The sequence below is a fragment of the Pristis pectinata genome, chromosome 2 (genome assembly GCF_009764475.1).
Source record: "Pristis pectinata isolate sPriPec2 chromosome 2, sPriPec2.1.pri, whole genome shotgun sequence".
NCBI classification, from domain to species: Eukaryota; Metazoa; Chordata; class Chondrichthyes; order Rhinopristiformes; family Pristidae; genus Pristis; species Pristis pectinata.
This window is the reverse complement of record NC_067406.1, coordinates 67,762,984-67,775,651: the sequence shown is the minus strand read 5'-3', so window position 1 is coordinate 67,775,651 and position 12,668 is coordinate 67,762,984. Positions and strand designations below refer to the sequence as shown.

The following is a 12,668-nucleotide window of genomic DNA, read 5'->3' as shown; positions in this document are numbered from 1 at the left end:
AAAATTTTTTTTTTAGGTGGGAGGTGATATGGACTCAGTGAAAGTCCCTTTAAGATAGAGAGTGTGTGTGTATGTGTGTGTGGGGCGTGCTTACGTCAATAGAAGATAAAGGACGTAATGACGTTGTTGAAGAGGTCAGAAGAAGAAGAAGAAGAGAGAGAGAAGGGAGAGAGACACCAGCCTGCTTGTTTTCTCTATCGATGGATGAGAAACAATAACTGTGTTTGCCACTGAAATCCATGTATGGAAGTTGGAAGTAATCCGGTGGAGTTCACTTTGTTGCTGACCTGTAGAAGGAAACAGGTATTTGTATGTGGACGACCACGGTTCGGATGCTTTTCGGGGTGAGGAAGTCACTACCGAGTAAACACTGAAGTGTCGTTTGGGTTCCATCGTGGAACATTTGGATTTCGTATGTACTCCCTCTATGTTTTTCTACATCTACATCTTATCTTCAGACAACGGTGGTTGTTGAAGAAGCCCTTGCTCATGTTTCACCTTATGGCTTGCGGAACTGAACTTTAAGAACCATTCCGGAACTGGGAGTTTTGGACTTTGTCACACACACACACGAAGAGTTTAGTTTTGGGGTTAACGTTCGAGGTTTAACATTTTTCAATTCTAACATACTAACATTTTTACTTTTATTTTACGTATTATCATAAGTAGTGATTAATAAAATAGTTTTTAACACTGAATCATGCTCAGTGTGTTTCTTTTGTTGCTGGTTTGTGACAGCAGTGAGGAAGATTTTTCCTGCAGTATTTCCAGAACTGCGCCCTTAGTCAATTTCTTTCATACCATAATATAATTAGATTATTTGCATAAATGGGAATAAACAGATTTAAAAAAGGCAGAAGAGAACATTACTTGACACGAAAAAAAATAAAGAAAACTTTCCTACAATAAATTGAAAGAATAGCAAACAAAAATGGGGAACATATAATAAACAATAAAAATCAAACATATTATTCCATGAATAAGACAAAAATGGCAAAAGCTGGGATTTCATACATTAAATCAACACAGGAGTAAAAAAAAAACCAAAAGGATCTCTCTTTTTAATGCAATGATACAAATGAATTGAAATACACAAAAGGTTAAAATTTGGAATTTATATAGCACTGATAATCAGAAATAAGATAGCAAATAAAATTTAATGCAAAGATCACAAAGGAGATATTAGGATATGATTAGAAAAATAGTCAAAGAATTACTTTATCAAGAAGAGTCTTAACGTAGTACAGAGGGGGAAATATGGAGATTTTAGAAGAAATTCTAGAGCTTAGGGGCCACACATCTGAAGGCACACTCAATAATCATTACATGATTAAAATCAGGGATGCACAAGAGACCAGTGTTGGAGGAACGCAGAGACCTAGGTGGGTTATGGGGCTGGAGAAGATTATTCTGGAGCAACCTGAAATGAAGGATAAGAATTCTACAATCAAGGTTTCTGGGCCAGAGGCCAATATAGGTTAGGAAGCCCTAGAGTGATAACTGAACGAAGCAGCAGAGTTTTGGATGAGCTCAAGTTTTAGCACCATTGGATCATTGATGTCTAGTGGTAACAAAAGCATGGACAAGATTTTCAACAGTGACAAATAAACAGGATAGAAATTGATGAGGTTATGGAGATGGAAGTAGGTGGTCAAGCTGATAATCTGCAGACTTTCATCAAGATTAAATATGGCACCCAGGTGAGAACAGTCTGGTTCAGCCTCTGTTGCCAGGAAGCGAGATGGTGTTGATAACTTGGGAAAGGAGAGGTATGGTAGTTACTTGGGAAGACAAAGATTTGAGTTTTCCCAGTATTTTGACAAAGGAGATTTCTGCTCATCCATTTATGGGTGTTGTGGCGACTCACCGTCTAGTCGGGCGAACTGGCTCGGCAGTCGGGTCGCGCGGCGTCGGAGCGACGAGGCCCAAGATGGCGGCGGGCCTCGTCTTTCCGAGCGACGGGGAGAACCCGCGCACGGGAAAGTCCTGATGACGTAGGACTTACGTCATTGCCGGTTTTTTGGGCGGGAGTTTTTCTCCCTTAAAGGGCCCGCACAAGGCGGGAAAATAAACCAGTTCTGTTTGGCAATCCTCCGAGTAGAGTCTTGTTTTATTCCGCGGTAGCAACCGCTACAGTGTCAGAATTTACAGATAGTGGAAGGATGGAGAGAGTTGGTGACAGAAAGTGAAGGGAGAGCTGGATGCCCTCAGCGCACATGTGCAAAATGATACATCATTTTCAGACAATGTCACTAAGGGCAGCGCACTGAGGAGAAGCAGGATATGACCAAAAATAAGCCCTTGGGAGATTCCATATGGAAAGGCGCAGAAAGAAAAGCCACCACAGGGTTATGGCTAGACAGGTTAAAATGGAACTAGTTGGGGGCAATCACATCTGGTTGAGCAATAGAAAAGAAACAAAGAATAATGTGTCAATGGCTTCAGATATAACAAACGATGAAACGTGGTTTATCAAGCTCATCAAATGGCATTTATGACCGATAGCTGCTGATTCAGTTTTGTCAGGGAATCAATATTAAGCCATAAGAAAGGAGGACACCAAGCTAGGAGTCAATTTTGGAGGGGAAAGGGAGGTTAGAGATGAGGCAGTAGTTTTCAAGAGCAGAGGAGCTACAGGTGGGAGAGAAGATTGCTGCCAGGTTTGAAGTGGAGTACAGTAACCAGAGGAGAGATAAGCATTAATCATATTAGGTAACATTGGGGCTACAGCTGGTTAGCCAATAGTGTTGTAGGAATGGAGCTGAAGGATCAGGAGGTGTGTCTTGTGAATGAGCTCAAAGAGTGAGGATGGAAGTACTGGGGGAGATAGGAGGGAAACTAGGGAAAGATGCAGGTTTAGTAGTAGGGCAAGAGGAGAAACCAACAGGAGCAGCTGAAGATTCTGAATCTTAATGACAATTAAATCCATAAGTTTCTTGCCTGTGGCATTGGTGGTGAGGGTGGAGAAGGGAGGAGAAGGGAGGAAGTGTTTATAAAGGCAGATTTTAGAGAAACCAAAGCCTATCTCTGTACCCCAGAATGATCCTGGAATACAAAGCAGATTTGGCAAAGCAGAACCATTAGTCGTTTTTAAATCTAGCCAGATCTGTTAATGAATAACTTAAAAGTTATCCACTAAAAATGCTCAAGTCTGCACCCCTAAGAGCAAAAATGAGGGCTCTGACTAGAAGAATAACCTGGATAAAAGACTTTCATGGGGACAAGGATATCTAAGGAAGACGACATGCTGTGACCTACGACTTCAATATCCATTGATATGTTGCGATTAATAGATGGGCAAAGGCATATAAGCAGTATTAGCAAGATTTATATATGGTTGCCATTAGATGAAAGCTGTAAGCTGGTAGAGAAAAGTGAATGAATGGCAGAATTACTTTATTTCTTACTTTAAAAGATGATTCATGTTGAAATTGTAATACCAGTTGGTACAAAACGAACAGCAAAGTTTATTGTATAAAGAGAGATTCTAACTATTACTTAAGCTTAAGACAAAAATGATTGCACCAGCAAATGTGCATTGCCACTTCAAAAACAAAGTACAGAAAATTATAGTTGAATTCATTTCAGCAGGTATAGACCATAATACAAAGAAACATCAGCCAATGAGAATTATTCTCCGTGGATTTGTGAAGGGCACATTGGCTCAATCAAACTCATGGAAATCTTTGAGGAAATGAGAGACAATGGATAAAATAAATACAGTGGAATTTTTTTTTTAAAAGATAACTCATTATCCTGTATCAGAACAAAATAATTTATATGCAATTCCAACGTGCCTTTATATGTATTGTTGTATGTTTTACCACAAAATTCTTCAATAAGTTATCTGCACTTCGCAAGAAATCAATCTTTCCATAATACATTTTCTCCATAGTTATTCACTTGAATATCTTAATGAAACAGCATCTATGCAAGCAGTCATATACCAGACCTTCATGGGAATATCTCAAGTTCTTAAAGTCATATAGCTCACTAACTCAGAGGTTGAAGGCCATAGTAACAATTCTTGCTCAAAAGCAAGGCTTCGTTTCCAATCCAGCTGCAAAGAAGGATTAGTCCCATATTAGGAAGCAGTTCCCAAATGATGCACATTAACTTTTAGATATCTTTTGTCAAAGGCGATTAAAAGAGCATATGTCAATATGGAATTGAATTGTTCTGAGTTTTTAAAATTAAAGCATGTTCCCCTTCTAAAATTGTAGCTCCAGATCACTAATCTTTCTTTTACATTGAAAGCAGTTTGGTGGTCATCTGATGTTACAGCATACTAACCCTACCAGCAGGTGACTGAATACAGAAGAATATATGCTGGGTAGCTCACATCAGAAAATACAGAAAATAAAGGGCCAATTGCAATCAAAGACTGGCCAGCATTTCCACAGAAAAATACCAGCCAGTGGCATTGTGTCAGTGCATTCTGTGCCCTGCAGGTGGCAGTAGGTCCAATCTCTCACTCTGGACTCAGCATCACCCATTCATTCGAACACAATTGCTGAGCTTCACTTTAAGAGAAGTTAGGTCTTTTTAAATAACATTTTTAATTTAGTTTAGTGATTTGGAAAAGTTTTCACCCATTTCCAAATGTCTCTGGTAACTAGAGATATTTGAAAAGAGCAGACATCGCATTCTGGCAGTACGAGTTGTCAGAAGACTATCAGGCTATGGGCAAGGTTCTAGTTTTCTGCAACCTAGTCACCAGTCAGAGACATCTGTCTTGTGGAGTGACCACAGAGCGAGACCATTAGGCTCCCAGTGTCCTCTGGGCAGCAAAAGTACAACCTCAGGCACCCTGCTAGAGACATTCATGAGGTGCGGACGTGATCTGGTCCATTAGCAATCCCTGAACCTGTAATAGAACTGAAATATTCAATTGTCCTTTCGCTAGAAGAAAACCAATAAACAAAGCAAAGAGCAGCAATGGACCAATTAAATTTTTTTAAATAATGTAATCACATACGTGATATAATTTACAGGCACAGATTTGAAGTGTAGAATGGCAGTGAACCAATACTGACCTTTGCTTCTGGGTCACTGTTGATAGTGCAGGAACCATCTTCCTCAGACTGTGGTACTGTTCTACAGAAACAATACCAAATTGTAAACAGAAAATAATGTAGAAGACAGATACTGCAGTACAGAAAATCTAGATCAATACTTCTGTTGAAAAACAATCATACTTTACCTCAGTTTCAGAGAAGCATAGCGTAATGTTGCTCCCTCAAACTCTTTCAGACTTGGGTCTGGATTTACAGTAGCAGCATGGAGATCCTGTGACAACAGAATACTTGTTTAATTTCAGAGAAAATACTGGAAAACTTCATGAGGTTAGTTACTCACCAAAAGATAAAATTATTAGCATCGAAACACTTGTGCTATGTAGCATCAGTATTAAGTACTCTTATCAGGGATAGTGCACGTCAAAAGCAAGAAAACTTGTACAATTACTTCCGCTTTCCAGATAGACTAATTGTTTGCTTAGCTGAATGACTTTGCTAACCGTGTCAAATAATTACGTGCTTTGTACCATGGGTTCATAGCTACACACACAGACACACACACACACAGACAGGTATTTCATACAGCCTTAGTAACTTGCAGAATCAGAGAGATACAAATGGAAAAGGAGCCAGAGCTAAATGACAATCCCACTACAACAGAGGATGGGCACTGATGAGCATTGTGTTACTCAATGCTGCAAATTTTACTATAATTTCTGACAACTTCCCAGTTTGGAACGATAAAGCTCACCCTCAAAAAAAATTCCACTAGATTGATTTTCCATTCATAAACCTACACTCTCCCTTGCATTGTGCAACACTACAACTAAGTTAAGTGGGATTGATTCAGAACAGACCCAGGAGCTGAAACTGGGCCTCCACAAAGTATTGTGGGCCATTAGCAGTTGCATCATTGACAATGAAAAGTTGTATATTGTTACAAAATGCAACCTCGTGAGTCAGCACACATCCCTCACCTTCTAATCGCAAACAATCCTGTGTCAACAACAAGAATGCCAGGAGCAGCATCAGGAGTTACTGAGTCTAATGACATAGGCCCAACCATCTTCAGCTTCTTCATCACCCATTCACAAGGACAAAAGAGGGAATGTTTGCTGATGACTGCAGAGTGTCAGCTTTATTAGCATCTCCTCAGATAAGAAGACAGTTCTGAAGATTACCACCACTCAAAAATTTAACAGGACCAAACACAAGACTTCTTTCAAGAACAGGACAGAAGTTGAGCATCCTGTGACAAAAGACTCACCTCCTGATAGATAAGTCCACTCCAACAATACTCAAGAAGCTACACATTATTTAAAACCAGATAGCCTACTACATTGACACCCATTAAGCATTCACGCCCTCCATCACTGACTGACTGCAATGCCATCTACAAGATGCATTGTAGCAACACACAAAGAGGTTTTCAACAGCACCTCAGAAGCCTACAACCTCTTCTACCTAAAAGGAAGGTTGCAGCGGGTGCACTGAAGCACCATGAAGCAGGGCCAAGTCTTGTAAATATATGATCATTTCTTCATTGTCTATGTCAAAATTCTTCAATTCCCAACCTGTGAGGAGTATGTCCACCACCACACACAGAGAGCGCCAAATCAAGGAGGCAGTTCACCCTCACCTCAAGGGCAAAAAACAGATGGACAATCAAAATTTGCTTTGCCTTCCTTGCCTACATTCCAGGAATGAAAATTCAAAGTGCCACAAATTTTATTTTGTGTGGACTGAACCAAACAAAAGCAGCTTACTTCAGTTTGAACAAGCAAAATTTATTTCTTGTGAGTGCCAATATGTTTGATCTCATCACTAGAAACCTCACAGCAATTTGAACAAGACCTTGATGCACAGAACTTGGTTAATATATCAAAACCTAAAACTATAGCTTGCAACTTAAGATCGCAAATGCAAACTGACCATCTATGGATTTACTTTTATCATTAAGAGGTTTTGTATTGTCTCATGCACTGACCTTTTTAACTAATCAATGAATTTTAATTTTAGAGTTGATTTTAAAGAAGCACCAGAGCAACACAGACACACAAATATTCAGCCTTTCCACATATCTGCTAGAGACAATGCTGGATAACCAATAATTTGATTTTGAAACATTTGCCACTGCACAGATCCACATGAGAGAAACACTGAAACTTCTCTAGATTTAACATGACTTCAACTCTTCTAATTTTCACTAGAATATTTATTTGGGAAAATCACAAGGTACTAACATTTATACGCTTGCCCATTCAGAGCACTGGAAGGTGGGAACTGCCTTCACAGCTTGTTCTAAATGAGTAAATTAACTCCATGAAGTTCATCACATAAATTAGAAACTGAAATGCTACTATACTGCAAATTATTTAATTACTATGCACTTAAATCCAGTAAACATTCAAAATTTTTCAAGATTCATGCAAGAAATGTTTTTGATCGAGTCTTCAGTGCTGTATGAAATTATGTCTACCTGAGCTTTATCATATAACACTCATTAATTCAGATGTTAAATGGCATCAAAACAATTAAAATAATGCAGTTTTTTTTGTTAAAATTTTTTAAATATTTCATAAAATACTTGCCTTCCAAATGTCACTATTAATCTTTCCACCATTCAGTACAGCAAAGTCAGTCCAAGGTTTCTAGATAGACAATTAATTACAGACGAAGATGCACATCAGCATGGAAACAGAAAACAGGCACAGTTAGCACACCAAAGCAGTTAGTAAGACAACTTCCAAATGCTGCAGTACTATTTCAACTAAAACTACTAGATTTTTAAAAGATTAAATAATTACCATGTTTAACCAACTTAACCATATGTATGTATACAACAAAAATGATGACTGCAGCAAACGAAAAGGAAAATAAATTTAAACATGCATTGACGAAAACCTTGAACATCTCAAAGTACTACCCTAAATGAAATGTACAGGTCTAGAGTCTAAACTATGTAACTCAATCCCCCAATGATCCCTTTACCTCTGCAGATGCTGCTTGACCCACAGTTCTTCCAGCAGTTTGTTTTTTGCCCCAAATCTCTCTGCCTCTTGTTCGCCCTTGAAAACCATCCTAATCTCTACCTTCCTTGACCATGCCTTTGGTCTTTTGCCCTAAAATCATTTGTGTCTTAATGCCAACTTTTGTGTAATAACTTTTTTGTGATATATTTATTCAACTTTCTTAGGATGTTAAAGACACATACAAATGCAAATTGTTGACGCCCTTAAAGCAGACTACAGATCTATATTATTGGTTTCTGCTAATAGATCAGTCATCAAGTAACATAAGCACTACACATTTGTTTCCAGGTAAGGTCAGATGTTAGCTCTTTGGCAGCACAGATATAATGTGGCACTTTGTTTTTGGGGAAGCAAGCAACAAAGTCCTTAATTGCTGTAATACTTCTTCCTCAGAGACCAAACACAAGACAGGATGTGGGGAAAAAAAGGTGCAATGTTTTGTATAAGGGTAAAGGACAAATAGATGATCAACCTTTAAATATTTTATAAGAAATAGTCATATGGACTTGCTCTCTGCTCTGCTATTTTTACCAGTCTCAAATGTATTGAGTGGACAAAAATTACATTGATTTAAGAGCTTAATGTTTGCAAATAGATAACTGGAAGTGAATAAGAGGTTTGGAATTGTTCTTGTACTTAGATTGGACTATTTCACTCAGTTTTGAAAAGCAAAAGTCATAAGTACAAGATTAAGCATATGTGATCTAGAACAGAGGGCAGCTGAAGCTTTTTCCATACTGTGGGTTTTGTAAGGGATAAAGTCAAAAAATATGTCAACATTCAAGAATAGAATAAGCAGATGTATGTGAATAGTGTAAGTAAACATGATTCAAACCATAAGCTTACAGTGGGGTCAGTAATGACATGGACTGATAAGATGACTAGTGTGTTTGTATACAAGAGACCAACAAACAAAGCAGCTGTGAACAAGATTCCAAAGCTCTTTTGAATAATACTTTTATGATATTAAAGCTGTGTAAAAATACAATAGTGGCAGAAAACAACCATCAGGGTCCTGAATGATAGAATCTTAATGAACAAATGCAAGAGAATGTTCAAACAGCAGAAAGGTTCATTCAAAAGTAAACACATAACAAAAATCTCATCTTATTCTACTTGTTAATTTCAGGATATCCTTAGAAAAATATGTCCAGCAGGCTGAAGATCTGAAAGATACTTTCCCTATGCTTGGCAGATTGGAAGACAAACATCAGTAAGACCTCCTCTCTGGGTCAGTCTGTGCTTGACTTACACAACTGTACACTGCAATATGGAAGTTGGGAAAATGCGGGAGGTCAGACAACAGTGAATCTGACCACCTCCTCTGCCATCAGACTCGACACTTCAACCCAGGAATAGAGCTCACTTGCACTGAACTGGAAAGCTAGATATGCTTCATAAATAGCCCCTCTGTCTATGTCAGCTATGGCTGGTGCATGCAATAGCGCTCCATTCATTTGAATAGGGGCACTGATCCAATTGGAAAAGATGTGAAGGCAAATGATGTGTTTATTTTTCCTTAATTTCAACTAATATTAAATGTTTATAATTAATTTATACGTTAAATACATTTTAAGTAAGTTTATTTAAATAACACAGCAGGCTCCTCTAGAAGGTTAAATTGCATAGAATCCAGAGAGAGCTGGCTAATTGGATATGCAATTGGTTTGACGGTAGGAAGCAGAGGGTGATGGTGGAAGGTTTTCTCCCCCCCCGGACTGGAGGCCTGTGACTAGTGCTGTACCTCAGGGGTCAGTGCTGAGCCCATTGTTGTTTGTCATCTAGCTCAACAATTTGGATGAGAATGTACAAGGCATGGTTAGTAACTTTGCAGATGACACTAAAATAGGTGGTGCTGCAGACAGTGAAGAAGGTTTGTCAAGAATTACAGTGGGATCTTGATCAGCTGGCTAAGTGGGCCTAGGAATGACAAATGGAGTTTAATTCACATGTGCAAAGTGTTGCATTTGGAAAGTCAAATCAAGATAAGACTTTCACAGTAAATGGTAGGGCCCTGGGGAGTGTTGTAGAACAGAGGGATCTTGAAGTTCAGTTACATGGTTCCCTGAAAATCGCACCACAGGTAGACAGAGTGGTGAAGGCGGCTTTTGGCACGCTGGCCTTCATCAGTCAGGGCACTGAATATACAAGTTGGGAGGTATGTTGCATTTGTACAGGATGCTGGTGAGACTGCACTTGGAGCATTGTCTTCAGTTTTGGTCACCCTGCCATAGGAATTATGTTATTAAACTGGAAAGAGTGCAGAAAAGATTTACAAGGATGTTGCCAGGACTCGAGGGACTCAGTTATAGGGAGAGTTTGGATAGCTGGGACTTTTTTCCTTGGAGAGTAGGAGACTGAGTGGTGATCTTATAGAGGTGTACAAAATTATGAGGGGCATGGATAGGGTGAAGCCACTCAAGTCTTTTTCCCCAGGGTTGGGGAATCAAGAACTAGAGGTCAGAGGTTTTACCGTGAGATGGGAAAGATTTAGTAGGAACTTGAGGGGCACAGAGGGTGGTACACATGTGGAATTAGCTGCTGGAGGAAGTGGTTGAGGCAGGCACAATAACAACTTCTAAAAGACAATTGGACAAGTACATGGATTGGAAAGGTTTAGAAGGTTTGGGCTAAATGCTGGCAAATGGGACTAGCTTGGATAGGGCATCTTGGTTGGCATGGACCAGTTGGGCCGAAGGACCCGTTTCTGTGCTGTATAACTCTATAACTCTATGATTAATTCCAAGTGTGCCATTGCTTCAAATTTAAAATGTGATTCTTCCTTGTCCATGTCCCTTCCTGCCCCTCTAATTTCCTCCAGTCTGCCATAGCCATGCCCTCCCTCTCCCTATACTCTTCTCCAGTCTTGTAAGCTGCCAACCTTGATTCTTGTTGCTCCTACTCTGGCCCCCTGTGGTTTCCCATTGTTTTGCTTCATCTTGCAAAGGTCTCAAAGCATCAAAGACTACTTTACCTCATTTTCTGGAGTGGGAGAAGGGGTTATTGAACTCAATGACCCTTTTCGTATGTCTGGGACCTCTGCTGATGTAGATACTGGTCGCTCCCACTGGGTAGTGCCAGTTGGTATATGCCAATAATAGATGCCAGCAACATCAGTGATCTTCTTCCATCCTGGTGGGAGATCAGGGTCAGTCTGAAATGACTGATCGCTCCATATGTCTGTTGGAAAGTGGAGTTGAGAAAGCATTAACCAAATTGAAAACCCAATTTAAATCAATGAAGATCACTAGCATTGCTGCTGAGTTTAGATACTAGATGGTAATTAATAGGTCCTTCTCCTGGTTCTTGGAGAGAATTAAAAAAACGCTTCTACTCAAATGGATGTTAAGGTTCCTCTGAATCCAAGATGATCCAATTTAAATCCAAAACATAAAAGGGCACAACAACTCACAAAAGAGATAACATATTTTAGAAATGAATCCTCATCTCACAAAATGAAAATAAAATTCTTTCATTTTCAGAATATACCAAAGCAAACAACTAGGATAATTTTTAAGGGCCCTTGTGCTCAACTAATAATCCTTGCTAGGAAATGTACATGAAATGGAGTCAGGACCAAGCTCATCTGTAAATGGAAAGCAAATCAAAAAGTGTTAAAAATATTCATCAGTTAAGGTAGCATCTGTGGAGAAGGTAAAACAGAGTAAATGGTTGGTTCTGAAACAAACTAGAAAAGTTGATAATATGAACTTGCTGAATCCACCAAGTCCTGAGAGTTGTAGCATGCCCAGTGAGGAGACCAGATGCTATTTCTTGATTTATGTTGAGTTTTGCTGGAAAAGTGAATAAGGCCAAAAACAGAAGTCAGAGTGGGAGTCAGATGGAGAATTAGAGTGTCAAGCAACTGACTGAATGGCAGTGTTCTGCAAAGCTGTCACCCAATCTACATCTGGTTTCTCCAAAAAGCAGGGGATCACGTTGTGACCACCAAATGCAGTGCAATGAGTTAGAAGTGCAAGTGAATTGCAGCTTCATCTGGAAAGCGTGTTTAGGTCCGGGATATTGGGAAGGGACAAGGTAAAAGGACAAGTGTTGCATACCCTGCAGTTGCATGTGAAGGTGCTGCGAGAAGGGAAGTGTGTTGTTTCGGAGGAAATGGAAGAACAAACCAGAGAACCACAGAGGGAAACAGTCACCTTTGGAATACTGAAAGGAGAGGGGAAAGGAATGGCAACACATTGAACATGATAGAAATTACAGATGAATGTGGAAGCTAGGCAGAGGGTGTGGAAGGTGAATCCAAGGGGAACCCTATTTTGCTCCAGGTGGGAGAGAGGGTGAGAGCAGGTGTGTGTTAAATGGAAAAGATGAGAACAGCACTGTGTTATCCAGAAGGCAGACTACAGCCCTCAGCACTCAGCATGGAATGCAACAATTGCAGATAACCATCCCTTTCAGTTTGTACCTGAACTGGCCAGTTCTGATGAAAGCTTCAGCAAAAAAAAACCTGCTGCAGTCCTGTTGCAGGGTCTCAACCCAAAACATAGACAATTCCTTTCCTTCCACAGATGCTGCCCGGCCCGCTGAGTTCTTGCAGCAATTTGCTTTGTGCTCCAGATTCCAGCATCTGCAGTCTCTTGTGCCTTGATGAAAGCTT

The 12,668-nt window shown here is 39.7% G+C and overlaps 1 protein-coding gene across 1 annotated transcript in view; it reads right to left on the bottom strand.

Moving 5' to 3' along the window:
• LOC127581007 (amyloid beta precursor protein binding family B member 2-like) overlaps positions 1 to 12,668 on the bottom strand; it is a 217,935-nt gene that overhangs the window by 86,138 nt on the left and 119,129 nt on the right. The window contains 4 exon segments of the mRNA XM_052035069.1: positions 5,037 to 5,097; positions 5,204 to 5,289; positions 7,610 to 7,669; positions 11,025 to 11,230. Of these exon segments, the coding sequence (XP_051891029.1) occupies positions 5,037 to 5,097; positions 5,204 to 5,289; positions 7,610 to 7,669; positions 11,025 to 11,230 (413 nt within the window).